This window comes from Ochotona princeps, chromosome 26 (genome assembly GCF_030435755.1).
Source record: "Ochotona princeps isolate mOchPri1 chromosome 26, mOchPri1.hap1, whole genome shotgun sequence".
Taxonomy (NCBI): domain Eukaryota; kingdom Metazoa; phylum Chordata; class Mammalia; order Lagomorpha; family Ochotonidae; genus Ochotona; species Ochotona princeps.
This window is the reverse complement of record NC_080857.1, coordinates 4,885,792-4,903,837: the sequence shown is the minus strand read 5'-3', so window position 1 is coordinate 4,903,837 and position 18,046 is coordinate 4,885,792. Positions and strand designations below refer to the sequence as shown.

Sequence of the window (18,046 nt, the reverse complement as noted above, 5' to 3'; positions counted from 1 at the left end):
CGTCCATGAAAATCCTTCATGGGAAGGTTAGTCCTTTAAGACAATCACTATCTTGATTTTAGCAGGGCACGAAAACATTTTCCCTAGTAAGGTAACTACATAGCTTTGAAGAAAGTTATTCTGTGAACATGGTGTTTCAAAATAATGCTTCTTTTGAAGTGGAGCCCTCAGTGCCCTCCAGTGTTTTTGAAAAGTTTGTATATAAAAATATGCTCTGAAGCCATTAACTACAATTTCTATTTGTTAAAATTGTGGTTTTAGGATTATAGTGAATGTATGTGGTCTATGTGTAAGGCTATTGAAATACAGAGTTTGCTTGACTGAAACATGCAAACTAATGTGTTTTTAATTTAGGTCTTGCTATCACAGATGAAATTTTGCTGAGTAAGGCAGAGTGGTCCAAACTTTTTGAAGCTCCCAACTTCTTTCAAAAGTACAAGTATGTATTTTAAGGCATGTTGGACATTTTGCTCTCTTAAGTAGTGGTTGAATGGTGGCTTATGTGTCCTCTCTTGCAGCTGATTGCAATTAGACTTACGGTTAAGCATCTGTGTAAGTAAGTTTCTTTCCTGACACGAAGGACATGGATTTTTTAGTAAGCTTCTTTGGTAATGTGTTTTGGTTTCTGATCTAGCTGTTACTACATTGTAGCAACATCTGTTGTGTAGGTATATGTCAATCATGACCAAAATAGGAAATCTGTATACCTCGGCCAATGGGTGAACCGTTACAATCTGTAGTTCATATTGTCTTTTTAGGAAACTAAGTATTTTCATCTGTTTCTGGAAACTTGATTATGATTAAGATTCTTCATAACAGGACTACTAAAATGTCCATCTATAACCAATTAAATGCCATCAATAATTAACAAATTGACCTGCCATTTTTTCCTAATGTTAACATGCTTCCTTCAACTATTTCCACAGATAGTTTTGTTGGGCTTAAAGTGGTACATTTTTATGCATGGTTTTAATATAATTTAATATCTTAGGTTAGGTTAAAAGCCTCATTGTGTTGATTTTGATGAAGACTGTACATTACAATAAATTTATTTAAAAGCAAAGAAAGAAAAACATAGACTTGCACTTTCATTTGCCCTGGGCTGAAAGTTTGCCAGAGTCCCTCTTAAAAATCTTTATGCTTTGAAACATTCTGAGCATTTGATCCTGTGTTGGGTTGTGTTTTGTAATCACTGATGAAGATTCTTTATGCTCTTTCTCCAATTAAAAACAAGCATGGTGACCTTCACGATGTCTCTGTGTTTTGTTTCCGGATTGCATGATGAAGCAGTAGTGGAGCCAGCTTTTAATTGTTACATTCTGGGAATACCTTGTTAGTAAAAGCAGTGTGATGTTGAATTCCTTTGTTTCATGCTTTTCCAACAAGTTGTGCTTTCCATTTAACAGATTATTTTCTTTTTGGTTTTTATTTTAACCAGTGTAAAGGAAGTATTCTTGAACATTATGAGTAATAGTCATACATTGATACCTTAGAATGGCAATAGATATCAGTGTTATGTGTAAAGAGAAGCTCTAACAGGAAAGTATCAGCAGCTCTGATTCCTAAGAACCAAAGATGATTTATTTTCTCACTTTCTTGTGGGTAGGAATGCAAGTTGGATATAGTGACATTCTTACATACTTGCATGACACTCCTTGCCTTAGGGAACATTGTTGAAGCTCAACAAACTTTTACATTGCCATTTTATTTGAATAATTTGCATTATTAGAACTTTTTTTTTTAAGATTTATTTATGTTTATTGGAAAGGCAGATATACAGGGAGAAGTAAAGGCAGACAGAAAGAACTTCAATCCACTGGTTCACTCCCCAGGCCACCACAAAGGCTGGAGCTGAGCTGATCCAAAGCCTGGAGCCAGGAGCTTCTTCCTGGCCTTCCATACTGGTGCAGGGTCCCAAGCTTTGGGTCATCTTCTACTGCTTTCCCAACCCATAAGCAGGAAGCTGGATGGGAACTAGAGCTGCCAGGATTAGAACTGGCGCCCATATAGGACCCTGGCATGTGCAAGGTGAGAACTTTAGCCACCAGGCTACCCTGCTGAGCCCACATTGTTAGATCTTTTGATGCTATTTTTAAAGCTTTAGTCTTTAAAAAGTTTTAACTATGCCTCAGTCTTTTCTGGGGGAAGATTATTTGCTTGTTTATTTGGAAGGCAGAGTGACATTGAGAGAACTCTTCCACTGCTGGTTCATTCTCAGCCACAATAATTGCAACTGGGCCAGGCTATGTAGGTGGTTGGGGCTCAAGTGCTTGGGCTGTTCCTGCTGCCTTCCTACATTGACAGGAAGCTGGATTGGAAGCAAAGCTGCTAGAAGTCAACCAACACTCCCACAGCCCTCAGATAGGGTGTGCCAAAGTCTCATGTGGCAGGTTAACCCTGTGTGCCACAGTTCTGGCCCCAAGGGGTACAACAAGGTCTTTGAGGGACTAAGGAATTAGTATCTGCCATGGAATTATGAAAAGCAGTTTCAAGTGTCGGGAAGGTAGCAGCAACTAAGTGCATCAGGGACATTTAAATTTCCGACTGCTGCCTCAAAGTCAAGATTGTGTGATGTGGCAGCTTGATTTTATTTTTACCAAGCCACCGAGTACCCTGATGCATATGATTAGACTTTTGTAGTTAGGGATTTCAATTTTTTAAAATATTCTGTGAAATTTCATTAGTTGTACACCTGAATTGAGGTCCTCAGTAGTCCTTTCATTGAAAGTTCATTATGCCTCTAAGTAGATCCTCAAAGTGTGACTGCCTGGTACATACAGAGTTTTAAATTGTGTTAAAAATGCTTGCATTTCTTGGAAGGGCAGTAGCAGTTTTTGTGTTGTTGTTCTAAGAAGCAGACTTACTTTTTCAAGAAAGACGTGATAAAAAAGATAATGCTAGTTTCTGAGTATATTATTTTAAAAATTTGATGAAATACTTTCTGCATTTCTCTTGAGGTAAATTAGCACTTCAAGTTAGTAGTAATAAAGAAATAATTGACATTAGGAAAGGTAAATTTTTAGGCATTAGGTTTCACAATAAGGGAAAAAGGTATTAGGAAAACCAAAATGTTTTCCACGGTATAAAATTATAAGTTATTTCAAATATGTACGAATAAATTAGCTATAAGTTTTTCGAATACTAAGCTTTGTCCTAAGTTTCTTTAGGATACAATTAAGTTCATTTTTAAGAGAGAAGTAAGTTTTATGTATGTGTATAAGCTATGATCGACACAGGTAAGCTAATGCGAGATGAAATGAATTGAAAACCTATGTAAAGCAGGAGTGGTCTCTGCCAAGGCTGCTTGGATGCTACCAACACCATTTTTGGATCTTTTTGTGACCTAGTGTTCCCTACCTGTTAGCAACTGTTGAATAACTATGGCAGCAAATTTTCTTAGGCTTTTGATGCAAATTATAGTAATTTAGGGTACGTTGTTTTTTAATTTTGTACTGGAAATATTTGATAACCTTAAAATTTGGAGGAAGGTAATAAAATTGCATTAAAGCCTCAGTGCCAAAAACATTTGAGCATCTGCATGATAATTGACGTGTGGCAGTTGTGAGGTTGGGAAGTCACTTTTTTTTTTTTAAAGCGTTTATTTCTGTGAAATGTAGAAAGGCTCTGATCACTAGATCCTTTTCAGGTCTCCTCCATGGGTGCAGGGCCAAAACTGGGCAGTCTGCTGCTTTCCCAGGCTGTTCTGTGGAAGCGCAGAGCATCCTGGACTCCTGCAATGCCAGTGCCACATGCTGCAGCTCTACCCCTACACTGCAGAATTGGCTGCAGGAATCACAGTTTGTATTACAACAGCAAAATACTGTGCAAATTATTTCTAATTTTGTGTTCCCATAACCTTAGTGTACAAGTTTTGGTTTTTAAAACTTGGAAATGTAACTTTTTAGAAAATGAAGTTGAAATTTTAATCTTTTGCTACATCTTTTTTTTTTTTTTAAAGATTTATTATTATTGGAAAGCCGGATATACAGAGAGGAGGAGAGACAGAGAGGAAGATCTTCCATCCGATGTTTCACTCCCCAAGTGAGCCGCAACGGGCCGATGCTGCGCCAATCCAATGCCGGGAACCTGGAACCTCTTCCAGGTCTCCCGCTCGGGCGCAAGGGTCCCAATGCCTTGGGCCGTCCTCGACTGCCTTCCCAGGCTGCAAGCAGGGAGCTGGATGGGAAGTGGAGCTGCCGGGATTAGAACCGGCGCCCATATGGGATCCCGGGGCTTTCAAGGCAAGGACTTTAGCCGCTAGGCCACGCCGCCAGGCCCAATCTTTTGCTAAATCTTTAAACATTTTATTGATTTGAAAGCCACAATGGCAGAAAAAAAGAGAGAAAGCTGTCAGTTTGGCTTCTGAAATGGCCTGGATGGGCCATCATCTGCTTTCTCAGGTGAATTTGCAGGAGTGGAGCGTAAGGGGAATGGCTGTGACTGGAACCTGGTTTGGAGGAGCCACCAGTGTCCCTAGCAGCAGCTTACTCCTCTGCTATAACACTGGTTCCAGGGCGTGGTGGTGTGAATTTTATATTCCAACTCACATTTGCTTAATTTTGGTTGCGTAAAGGGAATTTACCTTACCAGAAATACTTACTAAACATGTATGTGAACGGAAGCATTTATTCAAACACAGAGTACAGAGAAAATACTTAGTGCTTCATCATCATTCCCACCCCCTAACTCCCTTTGGATTTCAGTCAGAACTGTTTAGATTTCTAGACGTTAAACTTGCCTGCAGAATTATGGTAAAATGGATTGAATCTGTCTTTGAAGAATGGAAAATACTGTGCATCATGTGAGTGTTTTTGAAGGTCAAGGTGGCCATTAAAAATGCCTGTTTTAATAGTAGTAGAGGCAATTTAGAACGCAGGGGGGGAGATGTCCCATGCTCGCTGAATCCAGGTGATTCCTGAGTTTTTATGTGCATTCTTGATTTCATACTTTGTCTGCTTTTAAAGGTTGCTGTCCTTTTAAAAACTTAGAAGCCAGTGTGGCGTACCCTTGCTAATGCCGCAACGCCATGCAAACCAGGGTTTGAGCTTGTTGGGGTTTGGCCTAGGATCTGAGTATGGCTTTGTAGATAGATGCACGAGCTTCTGGTGCTGCTGTGTGACTATTGGCATTGTCGGGGCCTCTGCATTGGCCTTGTGCTGAATAGTACGTTCAGCTGGTGCGAAAGTACCAGTGTCTGGACTTGGACAAGGAGGACTGTTTATATACCTGTGTATCTGTTTTCACACGAATGGGCATTCCTCATTTTTATTGATGACTGTTAGTGTAATTCAGCATTGACATGACAGTAAAACAAGTACTGTTATCCCATTTTACAGATGTGTACAAGTTTTAGAACTGTCGGTTTCTTTTTGTTTTTAGAGCTGCCGTTTGTATAGCTGTTGGAACTGTTTTTTCAGATAATCTAAAAATGTAATTGATAGAGCTTTCCTAAGTGGAATATGGAGCCACTTCAAAAACTTCATAGAAAGTTGAGTTGCAAGAAGTGTTTCCCATGAATATTTCGGTGTTCCCATTTGGTTTTTAAAATGCTTATTTTAACCAAGCCTTTGGCAGCCCTTCAGACAGCCTTTCCATTTTATTTGTTGTGTTTTTTGCTTTAGAAATGCCCTCGAGAACTGTGGTTACTAGTATTTTTTTCTAACTGTAGCTTAGACTTCTGCTTTGGCTAGCAACCTAATTTGTGGTATGAAAGGAAATGCTGCTCAGACTTTGAAGTAAGAACTTGATCACACATTTTGGATCATACTGTCACTATCCCAAATAACACCCATACCAGAGAATTGTTTCAGTTTGGTTTTTGAGGTAGTTTTTTGTTTGAAATTTTGACTCCCAGCATTATGAAATGTAAAATGTCTAAAAAAATTCATTACAGTACTTATATTTTGGTTGTGAATAGGTTGTTTGAAAAGGACTTAAAAAAAAAAGACTTAAAATTTGGCCATGGTGTTATTTTGAAGAGGTAAACCTCTCATTTTAGTGCAGCTGAATTCTTTTTTTTTTTTTTAAAGATTTATTCATTTTTATTACAGCCAGATATACACAGAGGAGGAGAGACAGAGAGGAAGATCTTCCATCCGATGATTCACTCCCCAAGTGAGCCACAACGGGCCGATGCGTGCCGATCTGATGCCGGGAACCTGGAACCTCTTCCGGGTCTCCCACGCGGGTGCAGGGTGCCAATGCATTGGGCCGTCCTCGACTGCTTTCCCAGGCCACAAGCAGGGAGCTGGATGGGAAGTGGAGCTGCCGGGATTAGAACCGGCGCCCATATGGGATCCCGGGGCTTTCAAGGCAAGGACTTTAGCCGCTAGGCCACGCCGCCGGGCCAAATGCAGCTGAATTCTGAACAGAAATCCAAAAGATGCTAGCGGCATCTTTTTAAAAATTCACACTCTTGTTTGGGAAAAGAGCTTAATTTCAGTGTTCAATATATTTTTCACTACAGTTTCATTTTAATTAAAAAGCATGATACATCTGATACTATTTTTGAGATTGCTGTGTGATGTCCGAAGTGATGTTTGTGGGCAAAGACCTGTTTTGTTGCTATTAAAGCGTTTTTGTTTTAGCAGGTTGTATTTTAGTGAACAGCTCTTTAATATTATATTTAGAGTACTCCATCTGAATCATTGAACAAAGAAGATCAGTTACTGTTTATTCAGCCTTCTTAGTCTTCTGTTAACGGTTATTCATAAACTCACTTCCAGAGGAGTTAGAGTCACTGCTGGTCGGGACAATGTGAAGCCTAGTGTATCTGATCGTGTGTGTCTATGGCAGTCCTCCTTGCAGAGTTGATGTTGATCTGTCAGTGTCAAGAAGCTTACTGCATTATGGTTTAATATCCAGCACAAAGCATGTAGATAAAATAAATAGCCTGTTATCTTTATCTTCAAAGGCATTATATTGTACTCCTAGCAAGTGCACCAACAGAAAAACAGCGCCTAGAATGGTGAGTATTGAGACTCGACAGAGAAAGTACACTTCAAAATGAGTAGGATAATCACAGAACACAGTGGATGTGTGGAGGCCCTAAACACTTAGTTGTCAGGTTTATTTGAAAAGCTAACTTAACACAGGGAGAGTCAGAAAGAAAAGATCTGATTTTATGGTTCTCTTCCCAAATGGCCACAGTAGCTGTGGCTGGGTCCTACTAAAGCCAGGAGCCCAGAAAGCCGTCCGTGGAGGTGACCCTAGCGCATTGGCCACCTGCTGCTTTCCCAGGCACATTTGCTGGGCACAGGTGGGAAGTGAAACAGCACCAAGAGCCTGAACTCATGCTAGATGTTGGTGTTCAGGTGTTAGCTTACCTGGCTCTGCCACAACCCCAGCACCCGTATATTACTCACAAATAATAAAAGGCATTTAAGGATCTTTGTTTTAGTTCGCTGATTTATCTTTAAATATTTGTCACGTTGGCTTCAGTGAAGTATGCTATTGTTTGCCTTCACAATTCAGTATTTTGAATAGGTCAAAGGGCCTTTAAATTTAGTTGAATTGCCTTGGTATTTATGTTTTGTTAGTTATGATCTTCATATTACATGAAATTGATTTTGTGTATTTGATTTAACCAAACCTTCCATTAATACTAAGTGAAATTTGTTCAGGGTGGGCTTGGTGGAATCAAAAATCCGAATCCTAGTTGGAAGCTTAGAGAAGAATGAATTCATTACCCTGGCCCATGTGAACCCCCAGTCATTTCCAGCACCCAAAGAAAATCCTGACAAGTAAGTATTCTCCTAATCTGATCTAACTTCCTCCTCCCTTTTCTCAGCATTTATATGCAGCTTTTGTTAGTATAATTGCTCTGTGGATGATGTGTCTCAAAACCAATTTGGAATTTTTAATTTGTTTTTCCCTGATCAGAAACACTAAAGAGAATGACTTTCCCCTCAAAAATCATCACTGAAATAAGCTTCAAAATAATGTTTCTGATAATGATTGTTAATTATATCTGGAGATACGTTAAATTTAGCATTTCTTCTTGACATTCATCTCTCCTGTTTGTATAGTGGTTGTTAGAACAGCTGGGTGTGGCAAATCTGAGTGTTTGTATCTTTTTTTTGTTTGTTTTCTACAAAACGGAATATATTTTGATTTAACCTTGGAGACTCCTGATTTATGTTGGATTCTGGACTATGATAAAAACAATCAGTCAATAAAAAGCAAGCCTACTCTGTCCTTTTAAGGATCTGTTCAGCAGTTTACTGCTGCTTTTATTGCTTAAATAGAGACTCTCCTTTATTTAGAGGGTTAGGAGAGTGGTATTACTTTGTTTTTTAAGATGTATTTTTATCGGAAAGGGAGATATATAGAGAAGAGGATCTTCCATCTGCTGGTTCATTGCTCAAATGGCAACAGCTGCTGAAGCTGAGCTGCTCTGAAGCCAGGAGCCTCTTTCAGGTTTCCCATGTGGATGTAGGACCCCAGGGATTTGTCGTCCTCCACTGCTTTCCAAGGCTGCAGTCAGGGGGCTGGATGGGCCTAGAAACTTCGCCAAGAACCAACATTCATATGGGATGCTGGTGCTTGCAAGTGGAGGATTAGCCATATGAGCCATCACGGGGGCACCTATTACTACTTTTTATTTATTTGAAAGAGTTACAGTGAAAGCAAGAGAGATCTTCCATCTGCTGACTAATTTCCCAAATGGCTGCAGCAGCCAGGGCTGGTCCAGGCCGGAGCCAGGAGCCAGGAGCATCATTTAGGTCCCTCACGTGCACGGCAGGGACCAGCTAACTTCCAGAACTCATGGATTAGAAGTGGCCTCGGTGAGCCATGAACCTTCATGGTCACTGGGATGGCAGTGTCACATGGGGGGACAACACACTGCTGCTACTACTGTTAGTAAGCTGTTAAGACAATAGAAGCAAATTAAAGACAAATTTAAAGCTAACAAGTGAAAACATCACAATAGATTTTTTTCCCTTTTGGAAAAATCAAAAAAAAGTTGTTGAAACTTTTCATAATTTTTTGGTTATTGCCGTTTTAGTTATTAAGTCTGATTGGAGGCCAGTACAGAGCCATAGATCTTGCACCTGCTGGCACCACATTTTGTGTGGGCCCTGGTTTGTGTCCAGGTCTTCCACTTGGCCTCCAGCTCTCTGCTTATGACCTAGAAAGCAATGTAGGATGGTGACTCAAACTCTCAGGCCTCTACACCCTGTGGGAAACCCAGAAGCTCCTGGATCATCTCAGCTCTGGATGTTATGGCCATGTAGGGAGTGAACCAACATGTAGATCCCTTTCTTGCTATTGCTGGAAAATCTCCCTTTCAAATAAAATTAAAGCTTAAAAGAAAAAACAAAGCAAAAAAAAAGACTGATTCAGTAGACAGACCATGAAATAATAACTAAATCATTAAATCTGTGGTCAAATTGTAAGTCATGTAGTCTTTTTACCTAATATATAAAAAAGCTTTTTTTTTTTTCATGAAAATCAGATTTATAGATTTCCCATCCATTGGTTCATTCCCTAAGTGGCTGCAATGACTGGAGCTGGGCAGAGCCGAAGCCGGGAGCCTCCTCCAGATCTTCCACACAGTGCAAGGTCCTCCCAGGCCATAGGCAGAGAGTTGGAAGGGAAGTGGAGCAGCTGGCATACGAACCAGTGCCCATATGGAATCTTGGCATGTGTAAGGCGAGGATTTTAGCCACGAGGCTGCTACTGCAGTCCCCTACATTTTTTTATTTTTATTATTGTTTGTTTTTATTGGAAAGGTAGATTTACAGAGAGAAGGAAACCGAAAGAACTTCCATCCACTAGTTCACTCCCCAAGCGGCCACAACAGCTGGAGCTGAGCTGAACCAAAGCCTGGAGCCAGGAGCTTCTTCCTGGTCTTCCATACTGGTGCAGGGTCCCAAGGCTTAGGGCCATCTTCTACTGTTTATCCAGGCCACAAGCAGGGAGCTGGGACATGACCTAGCACCCATATGGGATCTGGCATGTGCAAGTTGAGGATTTAGCCATGTCGGCATTGTGCTGGACCCTTTTTACTTAAATTTTAAGAAGTGTATTTGCCCCGCACAGTAGCTCAGAGCTAAAGTCCTAGCTTTGTACATGTCAGGATCCCATATGGGCACCAGTTCTAATCCCAGTGGCCCTGCAGCTCCCTGCTTGTGGCCTGGGAAAGCGGTCGAGGATGGCCCAAAACCTTGGGACCCTGCTTCCGCATGGGAGATGCAACAGAGGCTCCATACTCCTGGCTTCGGTTTGGCTCAGCTCTGGCCATTGCGGTCATTTGGGGAGTGAATCATTGGACGGAAGATCTTCCTCTCTGTCTCTCCTGCTCCCTGTATATCTGATTTTGTGGGGAAAAAAAATCTTAAAGTGTATTTCTTAGAATCATACCTAAAATGCATCACATGTTCTTTTTATTAATAAAAGTTTTAACAATTTAAACATTAACTTCTAGGTCTGGAAATTAAACTTTACAACCTTTTTTTAAAGATTGTTGAAAGTGTTAAAGTAAGAGATGGATTTCCCGTCTGCCTGCTTGTCTGCTCCGCACATGGCTGTGAATAGTCAGGACTAGGTCAGACTCAAGCCATGAGCTTCATGGGGGTCCCCACTTGGGCGACACTGTCCCCAGCACCTGGGTCATCTTGTCAGGGAACTGGAGACAGTGCAGTGGCTAGGACTTGGACTGCTCCCCACTGGGCTGCCGGGAATGAGTGCACTGGCTTCCTGGGATGCACCACAGCACCAGCCCCTGTCTCCGGGTTTGTATACTGGTTTTTTATACCTTCTTAACTTGGATATGAAATTCATTTCAGTGCCTTAGGTTTGTTGAAATCATTTAAGATACTTGTATAAGTAAGTGTATTTTTCCTAGAACTTTGTTTAGTAATAGGCATATGGGTTTTTCTAAGATTTTTTAAAAAGATTTATTTATGTTTATTGGAAATTCAGATGTATACAGAGAGGAGGAGAGACAGAGAGGATGATATTCTGTTTGATGATTCACTCCCCAAGTGACTGCAACAGCAGGTGCTCTGCCGATCCGAAGCCAGGAGTCAGGAGCTCTTCCGGGCCTCACACACAGGGTCCCAGAGCCTCGGGCCATCCTTGATGTCTTTCCAGGCCACAAGCAGGGAGCTGGATGGAAGTTGGGCTACTGGGATTAGAACCGGCGCCCATATGGGATCCCAGCACTTTCAAGGCGAGGACTTTAGCCGCTAGGCCACAGTGCCAGGCCTGTTTTCTAAGATTTTGTATATTTATTTAATTTTATTTTTATTTTTATTTTTTTTAAAGATTTATTTTATTTTCATTACAAAGTCAGATATACTGAGAGGAGGAGAGAGATAGAGAGGAAGTGGAGCTGCCGGGGTTAGAACCAGCAGCCACATGGGATCAAGGCGAGGACCTTAGCCACTAGGCCACGCCGCCAAGCCCTGTATATTTATTTTAAAAAAAGAGTTACATAGAGACAAAAAGACATCTTCTGTTGGCTGGCTAACTCTCCAACTCTCATGCAATTTCCAGGGCTGTGACAGGCAAAGCCAGGAACCAGGAACTTCTTCCAGGTCTCCCACGTGGGTGCAGGGGCCCAAGGGTTTAGGCCTTCCTCTGCTTCTTTCTCACGAGCTAATCAGGGAGCGGGTTGAGAAGTGGAGCAGTGGGACTGGGACTGGCTGCTGGCAGAGTGACCTGCTGTGGCACAGCGCCAGATCTTTGAGCTTTGCTGATACTTGTTGCTACAGTTTACTGAAACTTGTATTTGTTCATTCATGTTTGTTTTGCAGAGTTTTGCACAAAACTTAGGTTGCCATCCACATTGATAGCTATGTTTTCATGAAAGTGTGATGAATTACAGTATTATTGTTCTTTTCAGGGAAGAATTCCGAACGATGTGGGTGATTGGGTTAGTGTTTAAAAAAACAGAGAACTCTGAAAATCTCAGCGTTGATCTCACCTATGACATTCAGTCTTTCACAGATACAGGTATGTGTGTGTGTGCATGATTAAAACATCCAGGTGCTTATGTATTGGAATTTGCCCTCATGTGCACAGTAGTTAAATGATATTTGCAATAATCACTGATATTACTTGGGGCTATTAAACAGTGATCACCAAAGTTTTATTTATTTTTCTTTAATTTTAAAAGTTAATTTGAGAGGAGATGCTTCTATTTACTGTTTTACCCCCTAAGTGCCTGAAATGGCCAGGATGTTGGAAATAGAAGTTGGAAATACCTGGTTGGGTGACAGGAAGCCAGCTGCTTGCGTCTTCCTCTGCCTTGTGGGCTGCCCTTGGCAGGGGCTGACAGGAGCTTTAGTGTCAGACGGGAGTATCTTCACCACCTCAGAATAATCTGGAATAACTTTGTGTGGGTTACTAATATCAGTGCTGCCTGACATACAAGTGACTGTCTCTAATGTGAAGGACATTTCAGGTTGACCTGTACCATGAGGTATAAAGTAGTGTGCTTCAGCTGGTGGGTGCCGCTAGGTGGGTGCCGCTGAGTCGGTGCCGCTGAGTGGACAGAAGGCTTTTGTACAGGTGCACTTGGTCTTTCAGGGAATGGGACTGTGCACGCGGACAGCTGTCTGTCCTCCGACTCAGACACTGTTTCTGTTCTTTTTCATTACATTTTAAAACATTTCAGTAAGTGACTGTTTCACTTGTCCACTATGAAGAATTGTCCCTGAGAACATTGAAATAAAACAATAAGTTAGAAAAATTTTTCTTTCAAAGGTAGGATTATGTTGAGAAAAGTAGGGAAAGAGAGAAAGAGAGAGAGATCTTTCATTTGCTAATTCATCACCAAGTAGTCACAGTGGCTGGAGCCGGGCCGAACTGAAGCCAGGAGCTGTCAGCTTTTTCTGCATCTGTTGGACATGGGTGCAGGGGCTCAAGGATTTGGGCCATCCTCCATTGCTTTTCCCAGGCCATTTATAAGGAGCTGGATTGGAAGTAGAGCAGCTGGGACTTGAACTGGCACCTAAATGGGGTGCTGGCACCACAGGTGGAAGCTTCACTTGCCATTACACAATACTGCTGCCATCCAGCATTAAATTGTTTTTATGTGCTTAGAGAAAATATTGAAGACTGTTTGTTAAACAGTATTTATATGTTTTAATTGTAATATAAAGGAGAATGAAAAGAATATAGTGTAGTGCTTTTCTCTAATCCACAGTCTTCCATTGGTTTCAGTTACTCTATTCTGAAAATATTATAAGTTTTGGAAAGGGAATTCACAACTTTTGAGTTTTTAACTTGCGTGCATCAAACACCGAGAAGTGGGACGGAATCTGGGCTTGTCCTGCCCAGGACATGAGTCATTGCGTTGTCCTCAGGTCCGTGCTGTATCTGCTAGTTGCTCAGTAGCCACCTCCGGTTAGGGCTGTGTGAGCGCTGTGTTCGGGTAACGCTTACACAGCAGACTCGGGCTGACTCACTGCATCATCCACCTCACTGCATCTGCTCATCACAAGAAGGCTGAGTGGAGTGAGACCGTAGTCAAGACATTATGGTACATTTTAACTTGCATTGTTGGTTGCCAATCTTAACTGCACTTAATGTATAAATTAAATCCAGTTGTACACACATATGCATAGAAACATGCAGCGTGTGTAGGGCTTGGTGCTCTGGTTTCCAGGACTGGCCGGGGTATTCCCTATGGATGAGATGGAGGCTGCTGTGTGTGTTTCTGTCTGTGTCCACTGAGATAAATGTGGACACTAGAAGAGACATACTTGAGTAGTTAAGTTATTACACCCTTATATCAAAATCCTGAGCACTGTTCACATCTGTGAATTCACGCTGGAGTGTTTTCTGTAGTGATCTGATAATCATCTCCAACACTGTTGTCATTGATAAAAGGATCAAGAGGAACAAAGGACGTCTAGTTTAGGTATTCCTGGTAGCACTCTTGGAACCTTCAGGTCAGAATACTTTGTTTTTATGTGAAGTTGAGTTGTTTTTGGTTCAGACTGCTAAGTAGGTTTTTCCTCTTGCAGAATGTAGATAGGATGTGCACACGTTGTGAAACTCTGCAGGAGATCTAGATTCCTAGCAGTAGCAACCCTTAGTCATTGGGATATCAGGAACAACTGTGCAGATTTTCTTTTTAGGTTGATTTTGCTTTTATTTGAAAGGTAGAGTTACAGAGAGAAGAGAGATTTTTTTTTTTTATCTACTGGTTCAGTCCCCAAAGACTGCAATGTCCTGTGCTGAGCCAGTCCCAAGCCAGGAGCCAGGAGCTGCTTCTGGGTTTCCCACGTGGGTGCAGGGGTCCAAGGACTTGCCAGTCTGTGCTGCCTTCCCTGGTCATAGAGAGTTGTGTTATCTTGAAACATTGTAATGGGATACATTGTGAGATCATAAAATGAAATAGATTTAGCATGTTCATAACACAAATTTTTACCCCTAATCCCTAATCCCTTTGAATTGCTTTTCAGGTTGGTCAAGATAGAAATCTTGGTGTCATTTTTTTCCCCTCATTTCTCCCGTTTGCTATTAGTCCATGATGAAACCTTGTTTGCTTCTTTCTGAATATCTTGAGATTTCTCCCAGTTACCGCTGTTTGCTTTCAGCCTAGTCCAGGTCATTGCTATTGTTCTGTTAGATAACCGCCCCTCCCTCGGCCTCTGTGCTCCCCACCTCAGCCCTTCTCCTTGTTTATACAAAGAGGACAGATTCGTGTATTTCATATACAGTTTTAAGGGCATTGATACTTCTCACTGTCCTCACTAACATCCACCCTTTCTCCTGCTTCCTTTCTTATTTTTCTTTTAATTTTTGTGAGGACATGCTTTCACTTTGTGATCCATGCTTAATCCTCTGTAAAAGAGTCAGCGATCAGTAAGTGGATTGCTTCTAGGAGTGTAGGTAAAGGCTACACACAGGAAACGGGTGATGATTTAAGCCAGATCATCCCGCAGCTTAACACATGAAATGACCACACACCTGGGAATCCAAGTGCATGTGCCTGCTGTGGTGTGCAGTTGTCTGCTGATCTGGTCGCCTCCCTGTTGTCAGCCTGTGAGGTGGCCTGATCCCTGCAGGTGTTTTAGGGCCCAAAGGACAGTAAGATACTCAGCAGGGACTGGGGCAGCTTGTACTTGGTAGCTGAGACGTTTCTGCAGGAAGCCATTGTCATTCATTCACAAGCAGTGAAAGATCAAAAGATCCACAGGCACTCCAGATCAGCCTTGGAGCTTTTGGGGTTTCAGCAGATAAAGTAGATTGACTTTGTGGTTTCCTGTCATCCTTTGTTGTTCTTTAAATTCCCAGGTGTGCTTTTCCAGGCAGGGCCTTTTGTTCTTGACATTTGCTTTCCCTGGAATGCCATTCTGTGGGGCCTCAACTCACCCACATTGGCTCACGTCTTCAGACGTCAGTTCTCTTTCCAGGTTGAGTTCCCTGTCCGGTTACCTACTCGGCTTCCCCATGCTTCTGTCACCGTTGAATGATGAATTGACTGACTGTGGTGGTTCTGCTCTCCTTCGTAAAGTGCAGGCTGTGTGAGGCTGTTCTGACCCCATCTGTTCACTGCTGTGTCTTCAGTGTGTTTACAGTATAGGTGCATGGTAAATGTTGTAGCTCTGAATTTGCCCAGTACAGGACCTTTGGATCTAAGTAACTGGGTTGTGGTATTTTTGCTCCTGTGACATTATTTGAGCTATTTTAATAATAGGTAAGGTATCATTAATTTTATTAATAGGTAACACGTCTTTAATTTTAGTTTTCAGATTTTTGTAAAAGTTTCTTTAGGTGTAATTTTGTAAGTTGACTTTATCTTCCTGCATGTGACACATGGATAAAAATTTAAATTTACTGAGTAACTTTAAAGGGCACAGGTTTAAGAAACCCCATTATAATTGTGTTATTTTTTCAAGTTATTTTACTACCTTTAGAGCTATTTAAGGAGTTACTACATTCAAAGGATCACTGTGCTTTGTGCTTTTCTGCATCAAGTATACCTTCTGGTGAAAGTACTTTATTGTAGGCGATGAGTAACGGCAGATGAGGTGTAGGTGTGCGGTGTTGATGGGGAAGAATCTCCATAATACTGTAGTTTCTCCTTAGTGAGTTTAACTGCCTGTATTAAAATGCTTGTATTTCTTGTAACAATTCTAATTGTGTAGTTTATAGGCAAGCAATAAACAGCAAGATGTTTGAGGTGGATATGAAAATTGCTGCAATGCATGTAAAAAGAAGGCAACTCCATCAACTGCTACCTAATCATGTGCTTCAGAAAAAGAAAAAGGTAAGTTTTTAAAGTACTTTAAAAAGCATTCCTAACAATGTTTTGGAGCACTTTTATTTTTAAGGAACAGAACCAACATAATACTTTATATGGGTAAAAAATTAGGCATAAAAAATGTTTCTAGGGCCCTGCGATAGCCTGTTGGCTAAAGTCGTTGCGTTGTGCATGCTGGGATCCCATATGGGTGCCAGTTCGTGTCCCTGCTGTTCCACTTCCCATCTAGCCCTGCTTGTGGCCTGGGAAAGCAGTCAAGGACGGCCCAAAGCCTTGGGACCCTGCAGCTGTGTGGGCGACCTGGAACAAGTTCCTGGCTCCTGGCTTCAGATTGGCCCAGCTCTGACCATTGTGGCCATTTGGGAAGTGAATCAACAGACGGGAGATCTTCCTCTCTGGCTCTCTTCCTCTTTGTAAATCTTCCTTTCCAATAAAAACAAAAAGTTTTCAAAAATTTAGTTTTGCATTTTTAAAAAAATTTTAATTTCACTTGAAAGGCAGAGTTGCATGAGGAGGAGACAGGAGGTCTGCCGCCTGCTTCTTCACCTCCCAGATAGCCCGATGGCCAGAGGTGCGGCAGTCTCAAGTTGGGAGCCGAGATCTGCTCCCAGGTCTCTCTTGTAGGTGCAGCACCTAAGGACTTGAGTCTTGCAAGCTTTGCTGCTTTCTTAGGCCATTAGCAGGGAGCTGGGGCAGAACCAGAACGGCTGGGACTAGCACTGGTACCCATGTGGAATGCTGGATACCACTCTGCTGACACCTCTGCTTTGATACTGCTAAATATGCCATCTTCAAATCTTCAGTTGTACTTACAGCACTAGAAATTTTGTGTATGAGTGTCTCATTGACAAATAATAAGTTTCATTGAGTTAATACTTGGTAAAGTTTTTTCAAATGACTTAATTTTTGTGTTCATTTAGGACAGAAATCTGTAAACACCAAAAAAAATCACTTCTGATATCACTAGAGTCAGTTACTGTCTAGTTGATTGTTGATTTCTTGTATATTTGTATGCATATGTGTCCTGATTAAAGATTTATAGCCCTGATTGAAGATCCGTGTAATTTTAATTTATAATGTGTCAACAATCTGTACATATTTGGTGTATCAAAGTTTTCATCTTTCTAAGATCTGGGTGACGTAAGCATATGTACATTTGTAACGCAATGCTTCATTGGTTGCAGCATTCAACAGAAGGTGTCAAATTGACAGCTCTCAATGACAGCAGCCTCGACCTGTCCGTGGACAGCGATAACAGCATGTCCGTGCCTTCCCCCACGAGTGCTCTGAAGACTAGTCCATTGAACAGTTCTGGCAGCTCTCAGGGGTAAGGGGAAAGAAGGAGAGGGAGGCAGCGGGGCTACATGGTTAGCAGGGGTCATCCAGCTAGAATGTTCTTTTTATTCCATTCTAATTAAAAAAAAAAAAAATAGCAGGTTCTAGTTTTGGGGACATTAGTTTTAAGTTTTATTCAAAGGTGTGTATTTGGAGTTCACTTTGGGACTGATATGTCTTGATTTAAATATAAAGGATATTTAATCATTGTAGTCACCCCAAATGTAGAAACCTGTTGCTACAGAAAATTACTTGGTGTGTCAGTGAGGACCGACCCACTCTGCTGTCCTAGAGCTTACCCTTGGTGTGTCTGAGGACAGGCCCACTCTGCTGTCCTAGAGCTTACCCTTGGTGTGTCTGAGGACAGGCCCACTCTGCTGTCCTAGAGCTTACCCTTGGTGTGTCTGAGGACAGGCCCACTCTGCTGTCCTAGAGCTTACCTTTGGTGTGTCAGTGAGGACAGGCCCACTCTGCTGTCCTAGAGCT

At 41.6% G+C, this 18,046-nt stretch overlaps 1 protein-coding gene across 4 annotated transcripts in view; it reads left to right on the top strand.

The window, feature by feature from the left end:
- The window catches only part of PAPOLA (poly(A) polymerase alpha), a 56,872-nt gene that overhangs the window by 25,494 nt on the left and 13,332 nt on the right, over positions 1 to 18,046 (top strand). For all 4 annotated transcript variants that reach the window (XM_058655225.1, XM_058655223.1, XM_058655222.1 and 1 more), the window contains 6 exons: positions 355 to 439; positions 6,914 to 6,967; positions 7,623 to 7,742; positions 11,852 to 11,961; positions 16,110 to 16,231; positions 17,410 to 17,552. In XM_058655225.1, the coding sequence (XP_058511208.1) occupies positions 355 to 439; positions 6,914 to 6,967; positions 7,623 to 7,742; positions 11,852 to 11,961; positions 16,110 to 16,231; positions 17,410 to 17,552 (634 nt within the window). The remainder of the gene's footprint in view (positions 1 to 354; positions 440 to 6,913; positions 6,968 to 7,622; positions 7,743 to 11,851; positions 11,962 to 16,109; positions 16,232 to 17,409; positions 17,553 to 18,046) is intronic.